Below are 26,211 nucleotides of genomic sequence, written 5' to 3'. Positions count from 1 at the left end.
GGATTTACTAGGGACAACGGGGGGCAGAAAGACAGGGTGGGGGCAACTGAGGCACAGAGCAGCAGTGTGATTCGCCCCAGGTCAGGCCGGGAGGCTGCGCGCACCTGGGATTTGAATCCAGCTCTCCCGAGTCCCTGAAGGTTTTGCTTGGCGGGTTCTCTGGCTCCAGTGATGGGCTGCTCAGAAAACCCCAAAATAAGGTGAAATAAACCGAGGGCTGGGCTTTGGGGGGGTCTACGCCTGACTCTGCTACCGATTTGCTGTGGCTGTTAGGCACGTCTCTTAATCTCTGTGTGTCTCAGGCCAGGTCTATGCTTAAAAATTAGATAACCTAGCTGTGGTGCTGTGCAATGGAGTTAGGTCAACCTAAGCCCCTGTGTAGACGCCGCTAGGACGAGGGAAGAATTCTTCCTCTGAGCTACTTACCACCTCCCGGCGGGGTGGAGTAGCTACATGGATGGAAAAACCCGTCTGTTGATGTAGGAAGCGTCTGTGCTCCAGTGTCAGAGCTGGACCACTGTGGTGTAAAGTGAGGGGGTGATCCTGCTTCCCAGTGGTGCAGGGGTGGGTTGCTGGGTAAAGTGCTAGCTACAGGTCCTTCCTTGACTGGCCTTGCAGGTAGGACACAAGGTGTCTGCAGCGGAAAGAGATGAGAAGGCAGGTTCCTTCTTTGCTTGTGCTGTGAGTCCGACAGCACTTGAGTCTGGTCCCCGGCAGAGTCAGCCATTCCCTGTCCCCCCCCACATGGCATGTGGGCCTGTCCCACAGCAGGATGGGGGAGAAAAATCAGAACCTGGGATTGAAACCCCCCTGACATGGGCAGGGGGCTCTGAGGCGGGGGCTTGGATGCTCCAGTGATGGGCGTGACTGGAAGAGGCAGCTTAGGTGGGCCGGGACGTGAGATGACCTTTGATTTTGAAATTGACTCGATTCTGTGGCGATGGTGTCCCGGGCCAGGAAAGTGGCCTTCTTGTAACCCCATGGGGTGGCCGGGCGGGGGCACCAATTTGCCTTCCTGCTGCATTCTCCGCTTGGAAAGGCTCCCCGGCATGGCACTGGAGGGCCAGTCAGGAGCCCGCTGCAGCCTCCATACCCCACAAGGCATCAGTGCCCCCCCCCCCTTTTCCCTCCTGCCCCCAGCAGGCCCGAATCGCAGACTCTCCTAGCTATGGCTTTGTCCTTGTATAGTAACCGCCGGGCCTGATTTGCCCCCCAGAGGTGCTGAGTCCCTGCGGCTCCCATTAACTATTATAATAGGTGCTTAGCACCTCCCAAAGTCTGCTCCGTGGTGCCTTACAAGCCAGGGCAGCTAGCCCTTAATGGGTCCAGAGCTTCCTGGGGTAGGACTCTGCTCCAGGGGGACTGGTATATTTCCTGTGGCAAACCGTGTTAGCTCCTGCTTTTGGGGAGCGTGACGGGGAGGCATTTTCCCATTGTTAACCCCCCCAGCCAGCCCCCTTTCCAATTGCTGGACACGCGACTTAACTCGCAGCAGCCGGGGCTTGAGGCTCGACTGGAGCCCGTGTAGGGTCAGCGCCAATGCCAGGCACCTTCCAGTGCTGGAGGAGCCGGGTTCCGGGCTGCGACGTTCAGATCGGAGCTGAGGCCGAGTTTACATGGGTGTTGTAGGTCCAGCCCTTTGCTCTCTAACAAATCTCAGGCCAACTGGGACCGTCCCTTGCACAGAATTTCACAAGCGCCTGGCTGCAACTCAGATCCACCTGCTTCCAAAGCCCAGAGTCCTGCCACTTTTGCTAAAGGAGAATCCCCATGAATTAGCAGTATTGGGCCTATGACACACGGTGGAGGAGTTTGAATTCCATCCTATTGAGGGCAGTGTTCCGTGTCCACACTTGGCAGCTCATTACAGTAGCAACAGGGGCCAGCCACAAAACTCAGAGCGGCATCCGGACTTCCTCAGACTTGTTTGAATCCCGGCCGATTGCTGCCTCATGCTGCAGTGGCACGAATATTCCCCGTCCTTTCACCGTGCAGGTCTCAATGCTGGGCTCAGTGCAACGTCTGCTGGGGGTGGTTTGTCCTGTTTCACTCTAGAAAGGTCCCGTTGTTGTGCCCTGACGTTTCTCTCCCTGCAAATCTGCAAATTCGCTGAAGTGACGTCCCGGCTCCTTGTATCGGTGCCTGGGAAATGGTGCATGGTCGTGACATGAACCGTGCTGGGGGGCTAGAACTTGGTGCTTCCCAATGTACTAGATCAGCCGGCTACAGGAGGGCAGTGTCCCGCAGCCGAGAGGCCTGAGCTGCTCCGTGACCTTGAGCAAGTCGCTTCCTGTCTCTGCACCTAGTGGGTGGTAGGTGTTGTTAAGAACCTGCCTGCGCTGGGTGTTTGTAGCAGGCCAGTCTTGGGCAGCGGGCACTGGTAACCCATTGTTAGGGCAGGGAGGGGGAGCCAGAAGTACCAGCGCTCGTTAACCGTTGCTGCAATCCAGTCGGCCCACGCTGGGGGCTGTCAGTCCGTCCCTTTGTGGTGTGTGTCCTGAGTGGGCGGGGGGTGGGAGGGCCGACCAGACCGGCTGGCGCAAGGGGGTCTCGTCTTGTGGCGGCTCCGTGCACGCTGCGCTGTCCCATGGAGACAATGAGGGCTGGTGCCAGGTGATCGATCGTGTGCCCGTGCAGGTTATCGGAGCTGCACAAGACGCTGGTGCATCTCGTTGCCCCCTGGCACCAGAGTGGCTTTTCAGAGGCCTCCTACCCAAGCAGTGACCAGCCTGTCCAAACTCGCTGGCACACTGAATGGCATTGGCCGAGGCAGAGGCAATGAGACATCCAATGGGGAGCTGCCCAGTGAGGCTGTTGCCAGGTTCCCTACGGATGCCCACGTCTAGGCTGAACGGCAGGCAGTGAGCTGGCGCTGTGGGAGGTGCGTGCGTGTCTATGGTTGGGTGCGGGACACGGCACAGCAGCACCACTGTTGGCTGGCCTGGTGGGCTGCCCGGGGACGGCATCCTTCGCCATCAGCCCCTTGTGCTGGTGACCTGGCGTGGGGGTGGGCCGGCCCTGCAGTGGGGTGCAGCCGGCCCGGAGCTAGTGTCCGTATCCCCAGTATCCCCATGGCCGTGGTGCTCTGACTCCTGCCCTGCCGAGGGTGGGGGAGGAGAAGGTGGGGGCCGGGAATTAACCTCCTCCTGCCCAGTTTGTTCGTTGGGATTAAGGGCCGGAGCTGAACTCTGATGAGGAGAAACTGGCAATTCAGGGCTTTCCCGGTTTGCATCTGTGCCCCCCTCCCCCCCCGCCCCGCAGCGACTGTCTCTGCCGATCCCTTCTCTGATACGGCTCTGCCAAGGGGAGGGTCATGTTGCAACATCCCGGCAGGGCTGTAGGCAACATGGTAACTGTGTCATAGGCTCTCTACTGATGCTGGCTAATGGGGATTCTCCTTTAGCTCAAGTGGCAGGGCCTGGGCTTCTTGGAGCGGACGGATGCGGGGGGGGGTCTGTCTGTGCTGGGACCAGGTGGTGACCACCAGGAAGCCTCAGGTAGCTGGGGGTATTCTGCCAACACATTGCGATGTGTGGCTGTGGGATTGGGGCCCTCTTGAAGTCTAGGGATCTCTGGGCGCTTTGCCAGTCAGCCATTCGGGCCCCTGATTCCTAACTCAACAGGTGGCCCATGATGTCTGGACTCTGGGAGAGGGTTGCAGCCAGAGCTTCTGCAAAACCCGCCTGGGAGCCGTCTGGGCTCAGGCTGGCACCCCCGAGCAATGAATCTGTCCTCCCTCCGTGAGCCAAGCAGCAAGTGTCTCTGCTTTGTGATTTGATTACAAAATCCATCTGCCCCAAGCCAAGCCAGTCATCTGCCTGCGACCGCCCTCGTCGCAAAGGTCTGGGGATCTGTACCAATCCCTTCCGATCAGAGAGCGGAGACAATCCTCCCATCCGGCCCCTCGGCGCCCGAGCAGGGCTGTGCTGGCTTTAGAGGTGCTGGTTCTGCTGGGGACCCGGGCTGGGCGGGGCTGTGTGGGCAGGGCCGAGGTCCGCTCATGCGGTAGCGCCAGAGGAAATGACCTGGCGATTTTCTGTCGCCTCGTGGGTCAGTTCCGTGATTCTCTCAATCTTGTTTAGTCAGCGCTGCTCGGGGGGGCATTTCTGAGGCGCTGAGCAGAGCCGGGCGCCAGTGAGGACCCTCCGCGTTGGGGGACGCACGGAGATTTGGGTGGCGGTGGGGATGCCGCGCGGCATGGGCAACGGCGTGGCTGGAACGCTGCCTGCGCCGTAGGAAAATCCCTGTTAGTAGCACAGCGCCCGCCCACGGGCCAGTCAGTGGAAGTGTTACAGCACCGCCGGGACCGAGAGCAGGGCCCCATGAGTTCTGGTGGGGAAGGGGGTCCTGGAACAGAAACTATTTGAGAACTACCGCGCTGGAGGGAGCTCAGGCGAGCTTGTGCCTTGCCGAAAGCCACAGGGCAAAGCTGGGTTGGGAGCTCAGCGCTGCGGGATTCAGCGTTTAGCAGCCGATCTTTGTGAATCCCACCCCTCCTGCCCCCCAGCCCTGTGCTCTAGCCACTAGTCCGTGCTGCTGCTCAGCCTACAGCGCCGGGGCTGGGCTGGGTGCTCTGGGCACCCTGACTCTTTGCCCGCCTCCTGCGAGCTCCCCCTGGCCTTGGAGCCCCCGAAGGGCTGGCCCTGGAAAAGCAATTTCCTCTCTTTGCAAACACGCTTCAGCTCCAGCTGCTGCCCTGGGAACGGTGCCGAGTCTGCCCGCTCCCTCCCCTCATGCATGGTGCCTTTGTGCTGTGGTGAGAACGCTCTGTTCCTTCGCGCCGCACGGAGAAGGGCCAGCTTTAATTACGCAGGGCTCTCCCCCTCCCCCCGCTTCCCCACGGAGAGCCCCCCCTCCCCCCCGGGCTTTCCACCCCCTCTTCGGGCTCATTACCACCGGGCTACTGCCTCAGTGTCAGCTTTGTGTCTCCTTGGGGCCTAAGGAGAGCCCCGGAGATTGCGCTGCAGGGGCTGGACTGGACCTTCTCCCTTGCTGGGGCAGGGGGCACGCGAGTTTCCATTGCTCTGTCACTGCTTGGCCAAGACCCATCCCCTCCCCAGCCGCGCGATGTGGTGGGGGCACTTGTCCGCTGGGCCTCAAACTCGCTTCAGCTAGGCCGCCGGACAGTCCGGGCCTGGTGGTGTCTGTAAATGACTGCAGCCCTGGGCTGGATTCAAACCGGCGGCTCAGAAGGGACGGAGGCTGGATCCCTTCACTAGCTGCTTCTGCCTTGCCCGCTCCCACGTCTCCATCCAGGCAAATGGCCGGCAGAGACCTGGGCAAGCTGCCCTGCTCTGATCCAGCTGCTGGCTGGGCTTCTCCGGGCCTGGGTCTGCTGCCCGCCCCTGGATCCCGGCAGCTCTGTGTGGGCTTTCCACCGAGGGAGAGGGCACGGAGGCCGCCTGGCGCTGCATGCGCAAGAGACGCGGAGGGGAAAATAAACTACTGCTGGGACCTAAAAATAACCCTGGCGCAGAAGTCGGACAGGGAGTGTTCCTGGGTTACAGGAAGGCAAGCGGGTTCCTTAACCCTTCGCAGGGCTCCACCTGTACAGACGCCCCAGTGGCCCCCGGGGAGATCTTTAAACGTGGCCGTCTCCCCCCTGCCACGCCTCGCCCCCCTGTCCTGGGAGGAGCCGGCGCCCCCGTGGGTCGGTGTGAAAATCCAAACTGATGGCTCTGGTTCGGGAGGTTCCCTTTCGGAAAGGCTGACTAATGATTAATGGACGCGAGCGGCGGGTGGTTACGGGCGCCTCGGGGGAGGGTGCGCGGGAGGGTTTCAGGAACTGATTAATCTGCGAACAGCTCGTTAACCCTTTATCCAGGGAGCCGTGATAGAAAGCGTGACGGAGAAATCAGCGGCGAGCTCTGAAGGCTCTGGGTTTTGGCTTATCCGAGCCGGTCGAGGCTGCAGCGCTGGCTTGGCCCTGAAGGAAGGACAGCCTAGGGGGTTCTGGTGCCAGGTTGGGAGGCCGCCGGGCAGCTCTCGGCTCTGCCCCGGACTCCGTGTGACCATGGGCAAGTCACTTCATGTCCCAGTGTGTCTGTGTCCCAGCTGCCCAGTGGGAGTAATACCGGTATTGCTCTTTAGCTGCAGCATGGTGCACCCGGGCGCCCCATGCACAGAGCAGGGCCCTGTTGCGCTGGGTGCTGTACAAACCCAGACACTCCCTGCCCCAAAGAGCTGGGAGGCCCAGCACTGGAGGAGCGATAGCGGAGCACTCAGCTGTTAGGGCAATAGTCTTATCAGAGCCTTCGATCTACCTACGTCTGTGGGGGGAGAGGTGCTCTAGCTTGCTGATTCGTGACCTCTTCCCTGCGAGGCTGTTCCCCCAGCACTGGAAAAGCCTGCGGGAGCCCCATCTGCCCCCTTCCCTCCCCCCCGCCTTCTCCCCAGGCAAAGCCCCTGGCCGGCCTTCCCCCCTCGCCATTATTGTCTGGCTCTGACTCGTCCTCCGCATCGATCTGGCTAACAGAGCAGGTATTGACCCGCAGGCCTGCTGCCCCCGGGGCAGGCGCCAGGGAGCAATACCGCGGTGCCTGCTGGCACTTGCCGAAATCCCAAGAGGAGGGAAGCTGCTAACTGGCCCCTCTTGGGGGTCAGTGGGGTCAGATGAGCCTTCGGAGCCTGCCGGCTGGGGATCTCGCCAGACTGGCTCGGCTCTGCCGCGGGGGTGCAGCCAGACCCTGAAATCAGCAGGAGAGGAGACCCTTTTTTTCTGCCACCTGGCCCCAGGGCAGACAAATGAGAGGATCACAGCTGAATCCAGGGGCATGCACCCAGGCACCCTGGGCCTTTGAGGGGCGCTCCTGACTCCGTGAGCTGATCGCCTCGCAGCGCAGCAGTCGGAGAGGGCATTAGCACGGGATGGGGGCGGGGGAGGGGATCTTTGCCCAGGTGCCCACCCACGCTCGGCGGGGGGGAGACATTCCTCTCGCAGAGGGTTCTGCCGTATCGATTTACAGAACAAAGCCGGCAGCTCGGCCGGCCGCGCCGGGCTGCCGGAGTGGAGATGGCCCGAGCCCCACAGCTGGGAGGCTTGGAGCCAGGTCGCTGAGCCGCGGCATTCCTCTGTCGTCAGCCGGTGCCCAGGCTCCGGAGCAGCAGAGTTCCCCTCCCCTCCCCTCCCCTGCCTGGTTGAATCATCGTCCGCGCCAGCCGCATGGAGCCCAGCATGGAGGCTCAGGGAAACTGCACAGATTATCCAGCCTGTCTGGCTCTGATGAGCTCCTAATGTCAGGGAGGGCCTGGCCAGTGCTGACTGCCCCAAGCCCCATACCCCAGGATCCAGTCATTCCCAACACTCCTGCGTCCCCAGCCTGGTACTCCCCTCCCCCCGCTCCCCAACTGCAGGGATGGGAATGGCCATGCGGCGTCAGAGCAGAGCTGATGTCCTGACAGCAGCCAGGACCAGCTGCTTTAGAGGAAGACACCCCCCCAGAGCTAGGCAGTTATAGGGGAGAGATCCTTCCTGACCCATCAGGCAGTGGCTGGCTTAAGCCCTGAAGCCTGAGGATTTATATCCCTTATGCATTTTAATCCTGTCTACTGTAAGTGCAGAGATTCTTCTTCTCTCAATAACTGTCTTTACTCCGGCAGAGTTCTTGTGGCAATGAGTTCCACGGGTTAACGACGCAGCGCGTTTTCTTCGACCAGTCTTACATCCTAGTGCCTTGCTCCAGGCGGCAGCTCTGTCATTTCTCTCACTGCTGCAGCCCTGGTGTGACTGAGGTGGTTCACTCCCTTCCCCTCTGACTAAGGATCATTTGTATTTCGGTACCACCAGCCGAGCCCAGGACTCCACTGTGTAGCCCCGCAGCTCCCAGCGGGTTCTTGTTTCTCGTTCCTTTCCTCCAAGCGTCTAAAATAGCTCAGGCGCCTCAGCACGCCCGGTCTGTCATCTGGGCCCTGCCGCCGCCCGGCCGCAGCCAGTCTCCAGCCCTGGGAGCTCGGGGTGTAAGAAATAGCTGGCGACTCAGCACAGCGGGCCTCTGTGTTGCTCAGCTGCCCGCTGGAGCTGAGTCACTGGCTGTCAGGGTGGGATTAGTCACTAAGAGATCAGTAACTCGGCCCTCCGGGAGCCCCCAGCAGCATGTGACTTCTATGGGCCCCACCGGCCCTTGAGTCAGGGGAGAAGCTGGAGCCTGCAGAATACGGCGCGGCTCTCCCAGCATCTGGCCGGGGCTCCCCGCCCAGGCGGGTATTTCAGTGTGGGCATGGGGGGGGGAAGGGGGGTACGCCTCTGGGGCTGCACCAGATGGGTGAGCTTGTGCCAGTGTCAGCTCTCAAAGCTGGAGCCGTGGGGTGTGGTTAGAATAGGGGCAGCTGGGCTCCTGGGTTCCATTCTTGGCTCTTCCACCGACTGTCTCGGCTCCGTGCCTCAGTTTCCCCTTCTGAAAATGGAGAATTGCCACCCCTCCCCCGGCTGCCATTAGGGCTGGGAGGGTTCATGCGGGTAGAGGGGTGGGCCCTGTGCATGGAAGGGCTGTGGAATAGTTTTCACCATCCTCCTGGGAACAGCTGATACCGGAGGTCCCTCGACAGCGTGGAGCTAGGAAAGGGGTCGGGGGCACCCGCTCGGACTCTGCACTCGCCCCCTCATTCCCGCCGCCCCCTGCCCTGGCATCTCTGGGGCCCCTTTGGGGGGGGCGTGCTCTGCTGCGCTCGCTCTCCTGATCCTGTGAGGTGCCCGTGTCCCCTGCGGGCCTCTGGGCGGGAGCGAGTGCCGGCCCAGAGCAGGGAATTCTGGCGTGGCAAGCAGATGGGATGCCCGTGGGAGTTGGAGCTGGCGGAAGGAAGTTTGCACAGGCTGAGCTGGCGTCTAGCCAGGCGTCTTGTTTTCACAGCTCAGGGTACGTCTTTGCAATGGATCACGGCCCCGGGCTCTTCAGTCCAGCAGCGTGTCCTTGTGCGGAGGGTCCCTGGACGGAGATTTGGGACACCTGGGTTTATCCATGGCTCTGCCTCTGACTTGCTGGGTGACCTTGGGCACTACCCCTCTCCGTGCTTCTCTCCCCTCTGTCTATTTAGCCTTCAGGCTCTCCAGGGCGGAGTGTCGCTCTCGCTCTATGGCAGCCCTAGTTTCTGATTCATGGAAGGGTGTGAGATGCAGCCACCTCTGGGGTGAAGCATAACCGTTGTTTCCCAGCACACAGCTTCACTGCTCAGCGGTTCAGGACAGGAAGGTGAAGAAGACTATAGTGGATCCATTTGAAAACTGCAGGGGAAATTGACCACGCTGACCAGGATACTGTGGCTGGTCCAGGGGATCGAATAAACTCAGGGGATTGGGCCCTCTTCTCCAAGAATGGTGCCCCCTAGGCTACACTAGCAGAATCCCGGGCCGCCCTCCGCGCTCCCTCTGCCTTCGCATTCCAAACACAACTGCACGAGTCAGAAATTCATCCGTAGAGGCTGAACGGAAGGGGCTGAGTCAGAGCGCCGGGTGCCGAGTCACCAGCCCTGCTTCCTGCATCACCCTTGGAAATCTTCTCCCCAAGCCCTGGCCTGACCCCGCTGATCTGCAGGGAGTTCATGAGAAGGCAGCTCAGGGCCGCCCGCGGACGGCTGGTGTTGTGTTAACTGGACGCAAAGGGAAGCCGGGGCAGGGGCTGGGAAGGAGAGAGGCAGGAAGTAGAAAGCAGAAGGGCTGCCAGATTTCATGCAGATCTTTACTGGAAGGGGGCGTCCCCTGTTCCCCGGCAGGTTCTTACCAGCAAACAGATCATTAAATTCGAAACTGACTTTCAAATTGCCCTTGATTTACATGCTTCAGGGATCAAAGTGAAAGGCACCAGCCCTGAAACTTCCCCTTTCATAACAGCAACACTCTGCATCTGGGGATCTCAAAGCACTTTACTGAGGAAGGCCAGTATCATCGTCCCCACAGGGAAACCGAGGCACAGAGCAGAAGAGTGACTCACCCCTGGCATTGACCGAGCCAGGATTAGAACCTGGGGCTCCTAGAGCCCTCTGCAGTGATCTGGCCACTAGGCCTTACTGATTCCCAGGCCTTGGCTGCGCTACGGCAGGGAGAGCACCACCCATTAGCCTCTCAGTGTGCCTCAGCCCGGGGCTGGCGAGGCCACCGGTATGCTCGTGAGGGGAGCTCAGGTGCCCTGGGGTCATTCCTAAGCGCAGGGGGGTCGCCCGAGTGATCTCAAAGCAGAAGATGTTCTCGTATCTTGCGCTCTTCAGCCCCCTGCGCATGCTTTAGCAGGATTTAGTGGGTGGGGAGTGAGTTTAAAGGATATTTCTAAGATATTCATCATAGAACAAACCATTCTGTGTGTTATGGTAGTGCCTAGAGGCCGAGAGTGAGATCAGGAACCCCAGATGTGCTGGGCGCAGCCCGTATCCCAACTCAGATAGGAGCCCCCGTAGGGGCCGGGCGCTGCAGGGACCCCAACCGAGATCGGGGGCCCCCGTAGGGGTCGGGCGCTGCAGGGACCCCGACCGAGATCGGGGGGCCCCCGTATGGGCTGGGCGCTGCAGGGACCCCGACCGAGATCATCAACACTGGGGGTTAGGTTGGCATGGCTACAGCGCTCAGGCATATTGATTTTTCACACCTTGTGCTTTGTAGTGACATCAACCTAAATTTTAAGGGCGGAGCCGGCCTAAGTAGCGGCAGGTGAGAGCCAAAGTATCGTCGTGGACAGACGACTGGCTAGAGACGGGAATGAAGAATAGGCTGAAATGGTCTATTTCCATCATGGCAGCAGGCGCCCTGTGGAGGGCTCAAGGCTCTGTAGTAGGCCCCGTGTAGTTTAATGTATTTAACAACAATCTGGGCAGGGGAGAGTCATAGAGTAGCTGGCCCTGAGGGGTTGGAGACCCAGCTTTCCTGGGACAGGCTCCGCTGAGGAGAACCAGCCCACCCCGAGCCACCTCGGAGTCCTCAGGTGTGTGGCTGGGAGGCCGGTTGCTAAGGAACGGTCAGGTTTCGAACCTGGGAAGCTTTAGCCGCTGCGCCATCAGGGTGCCCCAAACCACTGCCCCTGCCCAGCAGCCTTCCTGCTAACGGCTGCAGACGCACAGCAGCCTGGCCCGGGCCGCGTGGCCAGGCAGCGCGCTCATAGGTTGCCGGCACGTCCGAAAGGCCCCGGGAGGAAGAGGAAGCTGTTGTTTGCCAGTTGCTGCCGGATCCTGCCTCTCCAACCCCCTGAGCCAGCCTGTCGCATTGGATCCTCCAGCTACGGACCCCTGCAAGAACTCTGACCATTGCCCGGGATTGCCTCTGATACTGATAGACCTCCCGGCCACCCGTGCACATGTGGCTACAGCTCTGGGCTGCCCCTAGCCGGCCCCGGCCACTGGACGCCTAGGTCTAATGACGGGTAACGAGGACTCAGTCAGGAAGGTCCTGAGAAGCGGGGCTACTCAGGGGATCTTCGGAGCGGTGCTCCAGAGGAACTACCCACCACTGCAGAGAGAGCTGCACAGCTTGACCTCTGCAGGGCCCGAGTCCAGGGGGCAGCCTTCCCCAGATGATGGCAAGAGGCCAGACTCTAGAAGGGGGTCCTGGGCCAAGAGGGTTTTACTGGTAAGGAGGCTGGACGGAGGAGACGGATTGGCTGCAGGGGAACAGACAGACCAACGTTAACTCGGCCCCTCCTGGTTAGGATGCTGGGGGGAAGTTTGCGTGTGTGCCATGTTTGACCTTTGGTTAAATAAACCAGACCTCTGAAGGGGCACTGTTCACGGCAGAAAAGCCTCACTGAACTCACTGCCAGCCCATTAGGGGAAACTGAGGCAGGCACATACCCCATGGCTCCGCATGGCCACCAGGGTGTGTGGGGGGGAGACTCAAGGGGGGGATCTAAGGGTGAAATCCCACCTTTAACGGGGTGAGCAGTGAAGGGGCAAAATGTACAGATGACACAAAATTATGTAGGGTAGTTAGGGCTAGAGAGAACGGTGAGGCATTTCAGAGAGACCGAACCAAGCTAGGGGAACAATGGCAAATGAAGTTCACTTTCGATAAAGGCAAAGTAATGCACCTTGGAGGGGAAGACTTAAACTGGTCATACACCTTCCAGAGTTCTAAATTAACGGCATCAACTCTGGGAAGGGACCTGGGCGTCCTGCAGCCAGCAGCCCTCTGCTCTGGGTGCAGCTGTGAGAAAACACACTAGGTGTTACAATACGCTGACGAAAGGAAACACTTTCTCACCCCACGTGTACGCAGACTGTGGAACTCCCTGCCACAGGAAGTCATCAAGAGCAAAATCTTAACAAGGTTGAAAGGGGGCGTGGACGGTCACATGGAGAACAAGAATAACCAGAGTTATAATTAATGCCAACAGACGGTTTGGCAGCGATATTAAACCTCAGGCTTCAGGGCTCGAGCTGCTCTGTAACGATCAGAAAGCAGGATGAGACTTAGGCCTGGTCTGCGCTGCAGAGTTAGGTCTAGGTAAGGCAGCGTCCGTCGACCTCGTTATGTCAGGGTGTGCGCTCCAGCTTTGCTCCCGCTGACGTGAGTGCCCTGCTACGCCGACGACATCATTCCACCTCCACGAGGGGCGTAGGGCTTATGTGGGTGTACTTAGAGCCATGCAGTAGACACTGTGGGTTACTTATATTGGGGGCTCTGTGGACGTGAACCTATCATAGATTGACTGAAGTTTCCAGCGTAGACGTGCCCTCAATGTTCAGGCAGATTCCCCCACCCCTCTCTGCTGCGGGGATCTCACACTTTCCTCGGAAGCGGCTGATGCTGGCCACTGCTGGAGCCAGGAGCCTGGGCTGGGCGGCCCCCGGGGCTGAGCCCGCGTGGGAACTCTCTCCAGGATTATTATTCCCATTTCACAGAAGAGGAGCTGAGTCACAGAGAGATTAAGGGCTAAATTCTCCCCTCTGGCTGAGCTCAGCTCTTTGCAGGGGCATGGGGAGATGTCAGGGAGCTTCCTACAGCTCCTGGCCCTGGGGACCCGTCTGCCCTAGTCCGGTGTAAATTCGAGTGGTCTCGGGGCTGCACTAACTTGGGCGACTGGGCCAACAAGTCCACTCATCGCTCGGTGCCCCCTTGTGGCCAGGCGTGGCGTAGCAGCTCTCTCACCCCCGCCGACGGTCTCTCCCGAGCGGTGCTGGTTTCTCTTCCAGTGACTCGGCACTCCAGCCAGGTCGCCATCGTAACCCACCCCGGCCGGGCTCACGGCTGGCTGAACTCAACGTCCAAAAATGTCTTTTACACAAACAAAATCCTTCCGCCTTCTCTGGGGCCCTTCCTCGCCTCTCCTTGGCTCAGCCTGCAGCCCCCCTTCCTGGGGGCAGGGAGGAGAACCCAGTCACCCTCCGGCCTGGGGCACCGTACTGCACGGCTAGGGCTGCCCCTTTACCAGAGGTTTTCCCTGGGCCACTTCCTACCCCCACCCTCTGGGTCTCCCAATCTTCTCCCTGCTTTAGTCAGGGTCTTTCCCAGGGCTCCCTGTCCTCACTCCCTGCGTTTCCCGCCTGGCTTTCCCCAGCGGGGCTTGATTCCCCACTTATGCCTGGTTCTCCCTCCCGTTCCTACACCCACCTTCTGCCCTTCCTGGGGAGCTGCCTGCTTCCCCTCAGCTGGGGCTCGCTGTGAAGTCAGGCTCTGCAGTCCGTGGGGCAGACCGGCGTAGGGAACCCTATGCTAGTGACACATCCACAGAGCAGTGCTTCCCCCTCACCCGCTTCTCTCCCCCTGCTTTCCCAGACATACCCAATAAGGGATGGACCTTCACAGTCAAGGATCCAAATACCCTTAACTCTGCCCCTGTCGTGGTGCTCTGAGAAAATCAGGCCCTCCTACCACTTGATCCATCCAAAGTGCCTTCCCCGTAACACCACACTGCTCGGTCTGCTCTCCCGCCCTTGTGAGGTGACACGAGGTGCGCGTTCCCGATCGGGCTAAAATAATCCTTTCCTGCATGGCGGGTGTGTCCATCAGATACACAATTAGTGGAAGCCTCTGTCTCCTTCGGTGGTTTCGTGAAACATTCTCCCGTGCACACGGCTCCCCAGCAGGGGCGCTCTCCCCATTCGAGGGGAAGATCCAGGCATGGTTTGACGCTTGTGGCTCCGTCTGTCGGTGGAGCTGATGCTTTGCACAACCAAATTCTAGCTCTCTCTCGACCTCCCATGTTGGCGGTGGGGCTGCTTGGTTATTGTTAGCAAAGTATTTGCTAGGAGACGTGTGTGTGGGGGGGGGGGGGGCTCATGTGCCTGAATCACTGCCCTCTAGTGGATGGAATCAGAATTAGGTCAACTATATGATCAGCTGTGTGTCATAGCTCCGGGACTGCGAACAGCTAATAAAGATCCTCTTTTAGCTCAGTAGCAGGGGCTGGTTTCTTCTGGAACAGCCAGCTCAGCAATCCATCCCTTCTGTTGGTGGGGGTGGCTAGATCTGGTGTTCTGGGTCGGGCCCGTCTTGAATGGGAAGTAAGCAAACTGGGCTGTTAAGTGCATTGACTCGTCCCCGTAGGGGTAAGTCCTGAGTGTCCCGTTGAGTTAGAACAAAGCAGAATAACTTGTCTTGAGTCCGGGATCCGCTGTCCGCAAACCCTGCCTTACCCACTGAAATTTCCCTGCCCTTTTGTCTTTTTTTTTCATGTGCATTTAAATACAGTCGGTATTTTTAGATTTCCTTCCTCAAGGGTGAAAGAGGCGGGCGTGCGGTCACAGTGAGAGAGTGTGCGGTCTAACGTCCTGTGGCCAAGTCACTTTGATGCCTCTCAGCCCCGCTCCTCCTCTCCCACGCTTTCAGGTCGAGTCACCTTGAGGGACCTCCAGCCAGCTGCTAGCTGTGGGGCGCGGGATCCTGATGGACTTTGTACGTGGGGCCATGTGCAGCCCCCTTAGCTGTCTCCTCCTTGCCACTGGGGCGTCATTGCCTTCTGGGCTTACGACAGAGGTGGCAAGGGGTTCCCCCTCTGAAGGCCGGAGAAACGCCATTAGGAGGGGGCGGTGGGGCTGGCAGTGTGGGTGGGTGAGCGCTTAGCCCTCCTGCCGTGGGCCCTGTAGGTGTGGGTGGGCGTCTTGCCATCAGCGGCACGCGACGTGGCATTGAATCTGACGTTCCTCATGCTGGGAACTGTGCGTCTGCCACATGTTTCTACCCCCGCCTGCCTCCCTCCGTCCGCCTAGTGATCCCGCCCCCCACCCACAAAGCAGAGGGGCCTCTCTGGGGCTAGTAGCCAGGGCTGGCTGGAATTGCCTGGCACAGGAAGCCTGGTGCATTCTGGGGTCGAGCCCGTTCTTCCGTGGGTCACGGGGGTGTCCTGCAGCCCATCTCTCAACACCTCCTCGTCGCCCCACCAGCTTGGCTCACGGCCTCTGGTTCCTGTGAGCTTCCACTGAAAAATAAATAACTTCCTGGCCGCCCAGAGCCCTTCGTCCGGCAGGTGCTGGGACAATGCCGCGGCTGCTCCAACCCAGCTGGGTCCAGAGAACCATCCCCATCAATCCGCTTACCGGTGCCAGGCGTTTGCCTGGAACCTTGAAAATGTCATGAAGGGCTAAATGCTGGAGGGGGGAACGGGGGGGGGGCGCGGAGAGGAGTTAAAACCAGTGGGGGTAACCTGGCTCACAGACTCAAACACAGCCCCAGCCTGGGAGAATGTACAGTCGACGCTCAAGCAGATCATAAGGGCCGGGTGTGAAAGGGGCCAGGAGAGGGGCTGTGACTCTGTTTCCCCAGTCTGTCCCCACTCTGATACCACGGGGTTATCTGCATACACAGAGCCCCGGGGGGAGCTGTAGCTTCTGCCCAGCAGCAAGTGGGAACCTGTTTTTCCCCATCCACAGGACAGGGCCTGTAGTGACGGGCCGTGGAGCCGTTTATCCGATCCTGTTCTATGCAGGTTCTTACAGCTCCTGCCCTCCTCTGGAGGGGCCTGGCCCCCGTCTCGCAAAGCTCTGTCCACGTGAGGGCTGGTTGGAGGCCAGCGGAACCGCTGACTCAGTGGCACACGCAGGCTGCCCCCGCCCCCCTCCTCGGGGGACCCGCCGTCACCCTGGCGATGTTCGTGGGGCCCTGGGCAGCTCCGCTGGGTGGAGGAGAGTAACGGCACCGCCCTGCCTTTGATGTGGTCTGAGCCGTGCTCCCGGGGCTGGGGCTGGGGCTGGAACGGCGCACGCTGCTGGGTCACTGTGGGGCCTGGCGATCTGCACTGAACTCCTAGGAAGCCAGTCTCCCCTCGGCGTGCGCCGGAGGATGCACGAGGGAGCCGGGGGGGGGGGGGGGGGGCGTACGGGAAGCCGGGCTGGAGAAGGGGGACGTTTCCAGCCACTAGGATGGGGGGCAGAGGTGGGAACCTTATCGTAACTGGCTCCACCTCGCCATGCTGGGAGCCCTGCCCCACCCTCTGGCCCGCACCCTGCCCCCGACCTTGCCCCTCCGCGGGTTGCTGACCCAAGGGCCAGTGGGGAGAGGCCGGTTCACACTGAAAGTTAAACACCAGGCATGGTCGGTGCCAAGTTGCGACTGAGGCTGGGGGCAGGAGGGAGGTGGTCTTGGGCACCTGTGGCACACATCACCAGCCGAAGCAGGAGATTGGCGGGGGAGCCCCCTGGCAGCACATCACCGCGCCCACTAGGGGCTCTGGCTTTGGGAGTGGGTGTGACGTCGTCCTCCAGGGCTGGTCTGTCAACAGAACAAAGGACCAGCCAATAGTGTCTCCTTAGCTCATGTCGCAGAGGCCTGTGACTTATTCCCAGCTCCTTATTCATGGTACCAGCTCCTTATCCGGAGTTCCCAGTTCCTTATTACATGAGAACATACGAACGGCCCTAATGGGTCAGCTGATGGTTCGTGGAGCCCAGTGTCCTGTCTTCCGACAGAGACTGGTGACAGGTGCTGCAGAGGGAATGAGCAGAACAGGGCAATTATCAAGTGATCCAGCCCCTGTCAGCCAGTCCCAGCTTCCGGCAGTCAGAGGCCTGGGGACCCCCAGAGCATGGGGTTGCATCCCTGGCCACCTTGGCTAATAGCCATCGATTGACCAATCCTCCTTCAACTCATCTACTTCTTTTTTGAACCCAGTTAGACTTTTGCTCTTCACAACATCCCCTGGCAACAAGTTCCACAGGTTGACTATGTGTTGTGTGAAGAACCTTCCTGTTTGTTTAAAACCTGCTGCCTATTCATTTCATCAGCTGACCCCTGGTTCTTGTGTTATGTGAAGGGGTAAATAAAACTTCATTCTTCATTTTCTCCACATCAGTCATGGTTTTATAGACCTCAGTCATATCCCCCCTTAGTCTCTTTTCCAAGTGCCAGTCTTATTAATCTCTCCTCATAGGGAAGCTGTTCCATGCCACTAATAATTTTTGTTGCCCTTCTCTGCACTTTTTCCAATTTCAGTATATCTTTTTTGAGATGGGGCGACCAGAATTGCATACAGCGTTCAAGATGTGGCCGTACCATGGATTTATATAGAGGCAATATGATACTTTCTGTCTTATTATCTATCCCTTTCCTAATGATTCCCAACATTCTGTTTGCTTTTTTGACTGTCGCTGCACATGGAGTGGATGATTTCAGAGAATTATCCACAGTGACTCCAAGATCTCTCTCTTGAGTGGTAACAGCTCATTTAGACCCCATCATTTTATATGTATAGTTGGGATTATGTTTTGCATTACTTTGCATTTGTCAACATTGAATTTCATCTGCCATTTTGTTGCCCATTCACCCAGTTTTGTGAGATCCCTTTTGTAGCTCTTCACCGTCTCCCTGGGTCTTAACTATCTTGAGTAGTTTTGTATTGTCCGAAGCCAAAATCATTTAAAAATCTTTCCGTATAAGATTACCTTTTTAGACATCTCATCGAGCTCCAATGGAATAAGGAGCTGGGATTTGATGGGATGCGCATGAGAAAGTCCGTCGTGGGCCATCCCCCAAGTGACACGTCTCCGTGACCGTCAGACCGTTCTGAAGGAGCCGGGACAAGTCCCCTGCTGACCCGAAGCTTTGTTCTGCCCTTGTGTCGTGCCCTCGCCCCGCATCTGTTTTGCAAGGGAAGGTTGATGAGGGAGCTGGGCTTTGTCTGTCTGTACGTGGCAGAACAAGTCTGTGACACGTCCCCACAGACGTGAAGTTGTCCTGATGTAGCTGAAATGGGAAACTCCCTGACTTGAAAATTTTTCTTTGCAAAAATTTGTGGCCCCTGTCCCCAGCCGTCTTCCCCGCCCCACACATGTACACACCCTTTTGCGGGGCCACAGGAGGGGCCAGCAGGTGAAGCGGCGGATCCGGTGCCTGCAGGTAGACGGACTTGATGAGTGTCGTGTTTGTTCCGGGTGTTGGTTGGTTGTTCTCGGTGAGTGTTGTGTCCCTGGGCTGCGGGCCCCTGACCTGGCCCGGTGAGACAGGTCTGTTTGTGTCTCAAGGAGGGCCTTGTCACTGGGACCCTTAGGCCTTCATACAGAGCCGTGTTTGAAGTCTCTGTTTGCGAGGGAGAGAGCTGAGCAGTGAGGCTTAGTAGATTCAGTTCCCAGGCGAAGAGGAGAAGCAAACCGGATGAGTTTCAGTAGGAATTGAGAGAGGGAGTGCGAATCCTGGTTTAGGAATGGCTCTCCACCAGTTAGCAGGTACGGATGATGACAGGACAACTGCTGGGACCTGCCTTGGATGTGTTACGGTTTCCTTTCTGCTGGAAGACGGAATAGGAGAAAACAGTTGCACCATTGTGCAGCATCTGAGGAAACAAAGACTTCCCTGGAACACCAGGTTTGGAAATCACCGTCACAGATGCCACAAGGGGAAGGATCAGTGGGCTATACAGGAATTGGACAGAGTAGAAACCAAAGAAGGGTTCATGCAATTTGTGACCAAGAAGGGAAAGAGAGCCAGGGGGCATTCAACCCGGCTAGGCGTAGCAAAACATTTTCAGATACCCGGCAAGTCAACTACTGAAGAACCTGGCTCTGGAGGAATGCAACAGGAAGTTACAGGGGACACAGCTGATGGGTGTCCTTGCAGTATGAAACAAGCAGCAACCAAGAGAGGTTCTTCAACCATTAATGCAAACAATCATCCTTGGCGACTCCATATTTAGAAGAACGGACAGAGAGCTCAGCAAGGACACAGGGACAAGGGGATGGCGTGCTGCCTCCCTGGAGCGAAGATACAAGCTGTGATCGCAGGATTAGACGGGATTATGAATTGTCTGGCGTGTGTCCACTGATGATGATGATACTCACTGAAACCAATGAGACGGCGCCGCATGGAGCTACACAGATCATAGACGCACCTTGGAAGGGCCTGGAAGAAAAGGCAAGTCTGAGAGATCTTCTCGGTGATCCTACCAGTTCAGTGAGCTCGAGAAGGCAGAAGACAGAAAATACTGGAGGTGAACTGTTAGCTGTGCAATGGCTGAGAGGCCAAAGGTTTTGGTTTTATGGAATATTGGGCCACATTCCAATGGGAGGGGGGCAGTATGAATGGAACGGCCTGTGTATCTCAGGTAGGGGACTTGGCTTCTCGGCTAGCAGCCAGTTGGGCATTAAACTACCAGCACAAGGGGAGGGTGCTGAGGAAGGAAACGCAGCACAGAACTCAAACTCGGGATGTCAGGAACAAACTGAACTGCCGTGGCAAAGAGACGACGTTTTCAGTTGCTTGTCTACCCACACGAGGAATCCGGGTAACAAGCAGGAGGAGTTAGAATTTCTCACTGATGAGAGAAAAACCCCATTAGAGTCGGCATCAGTGAAACCCGGTGGGACAGTTCCCATGGTTGGTTATAATCTGCTTGGGAAGGCCGGAGTGGGTACAGGAGGTGGTGGGGGAGGGGGATGGCAAAAGACATGATTACTCGTTAGATGACTCGGAGCCCCAAGGCGTAGGGCCCAGTGTGCTCGCTGACAAAGCCCAGGAGAGGGCTGGTGGGGTCTATTACAGGCCGCAGAGTCAAACCAGAGACCAGGTGAGTTACACCGTGTAGGCACCGAGGTGTTGACAGAAGTGGTGGTGTTACGGGGGAGCGTAATTTGGGAGACGCTGCAGGTCTCATGCAGAATTAAAGGCCAGGCATATCATTAATTCCAGTCAATAAGGCTTTCTAGAAAATAGGTCTTGTAAACAAACCTGATTTCATTCCTTGACAACATCACACATTTGACTGATAAAGGGGAAGAGTTTGCAGCCACAGTGCAGCGTCCTGTCGTTGAAGGTTCACACCCAGGATTCCTCGATTAGACGCATAGTTTAGGAGCACTCCTGGATTCCTCGCTGACGTCTGCTGAGACTCCATCCCATCCTTGTGGATGGAGTTATTCATGCCTTTGTCACCGCTCAGCCGAACTGCAGCCGCACGGCATACCTGAGCACAAAACCTTCAGCATTCAGGAAACTCCATCTAGTACGGAAACTCCCCAGCAATCACACCCGTCCTCCGCTCCCGACCTGGCCTCCCAGAGAATTGCAGCCCGAGCTCAAGGCACTCAGTAGCCTGGGCCCAGGATAGCTACAAGATTTCCTAAGCTGCAGAACAAAGGCTGTGGTCAACACTTTCGCTTCGCGGGCCCAATGGAACTCTACAGTAAGGATAAAACTCGTCTATGCAGCAGACTGAACTTTCGGGTGGGTCGGTCCCAGCCTCTGGAATGAACTCCCCCAGGAGCTAAGAACCATCACAGACCTCCTGCTCCAGTCGCCAGGCTCATGTCTTTGACCAGGCCTTCTCTAACATAGACACATAGCAACCGGTCTATTTCAGTCATAAACCCCCCAACCTATATTTAACAACTAAAAAACCACACTTGAAACCCTGACAAAACACGACCCTCCACTGCCCATGCGCCTGTCCCTGGGGGGAGGAGGAACGAACAAATGCCGCGTGACAGGTGTGGGCTCACAGTGCTTAATGCAGGGGCTCTCATGGGGCGGCGTGAGCTGTAAGAACCTCAATAGAGTAGAGTCGATATGACGTTCGTAAGGCGTTTGGCTTAAGTGCTGTTCTGATTCAGAAGTGAGACCCACACGGCATTGATAAAGCACTCTTGAAATGGATTAAGAAGTGGCTAACGGATAGGTCTCAAAAAGTAGCCCTCCCTGGAACAATATTAGCCCTTTTCACCACTGCATCACATTGTTGACTCATATTCAATTTGAGATCTGCTCTAACCCCCAGATCCTTTCCAGCAGCACGACCGCCTGGCCAGTTATTCCCCATTGTGTAGTTCTGGGTTTGATTTTTCCTTCCTAAGTGAAGTACTTTGCTCTTGTCTTTACTGAATTTCATCCGGTTGATTTCAGACCAGTTCTCCAATCCAGGTCCTTTTTGAATTCTAATCCTGCCCTCCAGAGTGCTTGCAACCCCTCCCAGCTTGCTGTCAGCCGCAGTGTTACAAGCGTACGCTCTGCTCCGTTAGCCGACTCCTAAGGAAGTGGACAAGCAACTGAACAAGAGCTCCCAGTGTGATGCTGTGGCAAAACGGGCGAATGGATGGTGCCTCGTCCTGGCCATTCTGGGGATTAGCTCCACCAGGCCGACGCCCCTTCCTGCGGTTGCCCTCCGTCTCTCTGCAGCCCCTTTCTCGTGACTGCACCCTCCAGCCAGGTCACTCAGCGGTTCCCCTTCCGGGGTGGTCTTTCAGGGTCTCTCTCCACACGCAGCGTCAGGCCGCCTCATGCCCGCTGCCCTCACTGTGTCACTCCAGCAGCGACTCTGGCAGCCTTCGTATCCACTCCCCTTAAAACACCACCCTACCGTGGGTGGGAGGGGAACCCAGGCCCACCCTCCACTCTGGGTTCCAGTCCAGGGCCCTGTGGTGAACAGTTCAGCTCTGCATCTCCACCACCTTCCTGCTCTCACCCCTGGACTCCTTCCTACCAGGCTCCTGCTCCCTTATCTCAGGGCGGGTCACTGCAGGCTTCCTCCCGCAGCTTCACGCACTATTTCCAACCTCCTGGCTTTATAGAAGCCCCGTCTGTTACATAAGAACGGCCATACTGGGTCAGACCAAAGGTCCATCTAGCCCAGTATCCTGTCTTCCAACAGTGGCCAATGCCAGGTGTCCCAGAGGGAATGAACAGAACAGGTCATCATCAAGTGATCCACCCCGTCGCCCATTCCCAGCTTGTGTTCCCTACAGGCGAGCATCTGTGTAATGAGCTCCCTCCACACAGCCTAAATCTCCCCCGTCTGCAGCATAATTGGCTGATTGGGCCCACGTGGTCTAATTTGGCTCTTGGAGGGCTGGTCTGGGAAGTACACCCTGTCACAGAGGTGAAAACGGGAGGAGTAGGGCGGTTTTCCTCTCTCTCTGGCATTGTTGTGACTGTTCCTGGTGTCCACACGTCAAACAGGATATTGAAAAACTGGAGAGGGTGCGGAAGAGAGACACCAAAATGAGTGGAAGGCTGAAGGAAAAGGAACCGGGGATGGGGACATGACAAGTGGCCGCCCGTGGCTGACGGAGGAAGCTTCGGGTTGGTGAGGGGCACGTCCCAGCTTCTTCAGAACCGGCTGATGGCGATGGGGACATGACACTCGCAGTGACGCGAGACTTATTTCATCAGTACCGGCTGTCAAAACCCAGCTGCTTCTTTATCTAATGAGTACGTCAGTCATTGGTCATTTCCACTGTCATCACATTAATCTAAAATCAAAGTAATTTTACATTGATCTCTTTTAAAATAATGAGGAGTCCTTGTGGCACCTCAGAGACTAACGCATTTATTTGGGCATAAGCTTTCGTGGGCTAGAACCCACTTCATCAGATAGCCCACGAAAGCTTATGCCCAAATAAATGTGTTAGTCTCTAAGGTGCCACAAGGACTCCTCGTTGTTTTTTCTGATACAGACTAACACGGCTACCGCTCTGAAACCTTTTAAAATAATGTTGACCTTTGAGTAGGGATCTGAGAACCACGAATAAGAGGCTGATCCCATGAATAAGGAACTGGAAACAAGGAACCATCTTCAGTCTCTTGGCCCAAGGCTGTGGAGCAGGAAGGTCGGCGTTCTGGAAAGGGGCCAGGGTGGCACGGGTGTGGTTAAGGAGAGTGGGTAGCACTAGCAAAGAGACTTTTCCCCGCATGCAAGGGAATCCTAGGAGAACAGGTTTCTTCCTGGATGCAGCAGTGTCATGAATGTGCATGTCTGACCAGCCTCCCGATGGCTGGGTGATGACACTTGCTACCCCCCGCCAATGTGCCTCACCCCAGACTTAGCAGTCCGTCTAGGGCCAAAGGGTAATGCACTGGCCCAGTCAGTGCTTCACACGAGTTGTTAGCAGTATAGGGCATATGACACACAGCAGAACAGTTCTGTTTCTATCCTGTAGCGAGCACTGGTGACACACACACATACATCAGGTCATAATGCCACGGGTCACCCCATCTCAAAAAGGATATAGCTGGAAAAAGTTCAGAGAAGGGCAACAAAGATGATGAAGGGTTCAGAACAGCTTCCATACAAGATTTGGGTTGTTCACCGTAGAGAAGATATGCTGGGGGGATCTGCTAGAGGTCTATAAAATCATGACTGGTGCGGAGAAAGTGAATAGGGAAGAGTTATTTATCCTTCCGCACAATACAAAAGCCAGAGGTCACCCAATGAAATTAACAGGCAGCAGCTTTAGTACAAACAAGAGGAAATACTTCTTCACACAATGCACAGTTAACCTGTGGAACTCATTGCCAGGGGATGCTGTGAAGGCCAAAACTATAATGGGGTTCAAAAACTCATCAGAGAAGTTGATGGAGGATAGGTCCATCCATAGCTATTGGCCAGGATGGTCAGGGACGCAACCCCATGCTCTGGGTGTCCCTAAACCGCTGACTGCCAGGAGCCGGGTGTGGACGACAGGGGTGGATCAATCCATGATTGCCCTGTTCTGGACACTCTGCCTGACCCTGTGGGACGGGGCCACTGTCAGAGACAGGATCCTCGGCCAGATGGTCTGACGCAGTCTATACGCAGCCCCCATCCTCTCGCCCTGCAGGGGGAAAGCTCCTTAGCCAGCGCGAATCCATTCTCCTGAGCGTTCTTCCTCTGACAGACGGACAAGAGGGGCAAATCCTTCCAGCCTCCCCCGCTCCTGCCCCGTCCGCCTGCGGGCTCAGATTTGGGGTGGGGGGGAAGCGCAGCGCGGTTCAGAGCCCCGCCCGCGCCAGGCTGAGCTGTGAGTGGCTGCCTCTGGCTGGCCAGCTGCGGCATCAGCCCAGCTCTGCCCCTTACCTGCTGGCTGCTGTTTCGGCAGCTTCCCTGGCGCGTCGTTCCCAGTGAAATAAACGCGGCTGCCCGGTGTCAGACCCAGTGCATTTCCCCTTCTGTTTTGGGGAGCCTGGAGGGGTGGGAGGGGCTGAGCAGTGAAGCCGAAGTACTTACCTTTAAAAGGCACCCTTGTTTCTAGTGCTTTGGCAGCCCCCTTGGCCTGCCTCTAGCCCCTTGCAGTGCGGGATCTCACAGCACTTCACGGGCATCAATTTCCTTTATTCGTTTGTGGGCGGCAGTGCGGCCTAGTGGGTACAGGGCTGGGCGTCAGGAGACCTGGGCTCTTCCCCTAGCTCTGCCGCTGACCTGCTGGGTGACGCCGAGTAAGTCCTGTCCCCTCTCGGTGACTCAGTTTCCCCTCCTGTCCTTTGTCTTATCTCTGTAGACCAGGAGCTGTTTGGGACAGGGACTCTCACTGTGTGTGTGTGTGTGTGTGTGTGTGTATGTATGTACAGTGCCTAGCACAATGGGCCTCTGATGTCAGATGGTGCTTTTAGGTGTTACTGGATACAAACAGTCGCACACTGTGGCCATTCAGAATGTCCTGGAAGCAGTAAGGATAGAACCCGGATCTTCCTGCTCCAAAAGGGCAGTTGCCTGGCACCCAAGCCACGAGAGACTCTCCTTTAGTTGCTGGCATTATAGGGCTGATGACACACGGCTGAGCAATTGCAACAGCTAGCAGAGCGCAGTGCTAGACTTACACATTCGCCAGTTTGCTCCAATGTCGCTTTTTAAGGTTGCTACGCGGTTTCAGTTGTAACCTCCTTGTCCTGCTCTTTGCTCACTGAAAAACACCGCCGGCAGCACTTCAGTGATAGCTGCATTCAGGGCATTGAGCTGCTTTTTGAATTGTACAAGGGTGAAAAAATTCCCCTGGTGTCTTTCCCCCTCCAGCCACTCGGGGTTTGTGTTGGCAGTAAGGGACCAGAGCTCTGCGAGGGGGCAGGGCGCTCGGGGGCTGCAGCTGGCTTCCTTTTGCGTAGCTTGGCAGGACTTGTGCTGCTTGGTTCAGTCCCCGTGGCGGACCCATTGGAAGCCGGCGTGCTTTTGCACCGGAAAGATGGTCCTATAGCTACAGTGTGGGGGTGGGAGCAGGACTCCTGGCTTCTATCCGATTTGGTTCATGGACCTGGGCGAGTCCCGTCTGGGCCTCGTTTTCCCACAGTTAATTCGTTAACGTTCCTAAGTGGCTTTGAGATCCGTGGGTGGAAAGGTGGAGCACTGCTGTTCCTGAGCGCTACGGGAAGTATTGCAGTAGCTTCCAGCGGCAGTAACCGAGGTTGGGGCCCCAGTGCGCCGGGCGCTGTACGGACACACAGCGAGAGACTGCCCCCATCCTGGGTAGCTTCGAGCCCCTGTAAACAAGGGCTGGACAGAGGAAGTCTGATCCCCATGTCCAAGATGGGGAAGAGAGGCAGAGAGAGATTAAGGTGCAAAGGTATTTAGGCACCTAGCTCCTATGGGAGTTAGGCACCTAAATACCTTTGAGGATCAGGGGCTATGGGGCTGGCCAGGGTCGCACAGGGAGTCAGCGACAGAGCAGGGAATTGGGCTCCGATCACCTGAGTCCCAGCCTAGTGCATTAACCACAAACCCATCCTTCCGCTCTGCGCCTCTCGGGGCTCTGTGACTGTCTCTCTAACCCCTCTTCCTTCCGGCTTGCCGCAGGTTCCAGAAGCACGTCCACACCTACCGGATCCTGCCAGATGAGGATGACTTCCTAGCGGTGCAGGTAGGGACCGCTCGCTGCCGTGTGCCGAGACTAGTGCAGCTCCTGCCGGGGGCCCAGCCCTGTCCTCGCTGCTGGGCCCAGATCTCGAAACCAAGCAATGGGGCAGGGTCCTGGGGACAGGGGGTTGCCCCTGCTCTCCCTGTCCTCGCAAGCGTATGCCGTAAGCTGTACGGTGTCGATGATCACTTGTTGCTGCTACGAAGGATAAAAGCCCTACTAGTGGTGCTGGCTGAGAGTCTCCTTTAGCTCAAGCCATAGAGGCCTCCGCTTCTG

General features: G+C 57.4%; 1 protein-coding gene across 1 annotated transcript in view; it reads left to right on the top strand.

Annotated features, from left to right (window-relative positions):
* The window catches only part of INPPL1 (inositol polyphosphate phosphatase like 1), a 72,721-nt gene that overhangs the window by 938 nt on the left and 45,572 nt on the right, over positions 1-26,211 (top strand). Inside the window, exon 2 of the mRNA XM_065413901.1 lies at positions 25,875-25,938. Coding sequence (XP_065269973.1) covers positions 25,875-25,938 — 64 coding nt within the window. The remainder of the gene's footprint in view (positions 1-25,874; positions 25,939-26,211) is intronic.

This window comes from Emys orbicularis, chromosome 1 (assembly GCF_028017835.1).
Source record: "Emys orbicularis isolate rEmyOrb1 chromosome 1, rEmyOrb1.hap1, whole genome shotgun sequence".
Taxonomy (NCBI): domain Eukaryota; kingdom Metazoa; phylum Chordata; order Testudines; family Emydidae; genus Emys; species Emys orbicularis.
This window is presented reverse-complemented; position numbering and strand designations above follow the sequence as displayed.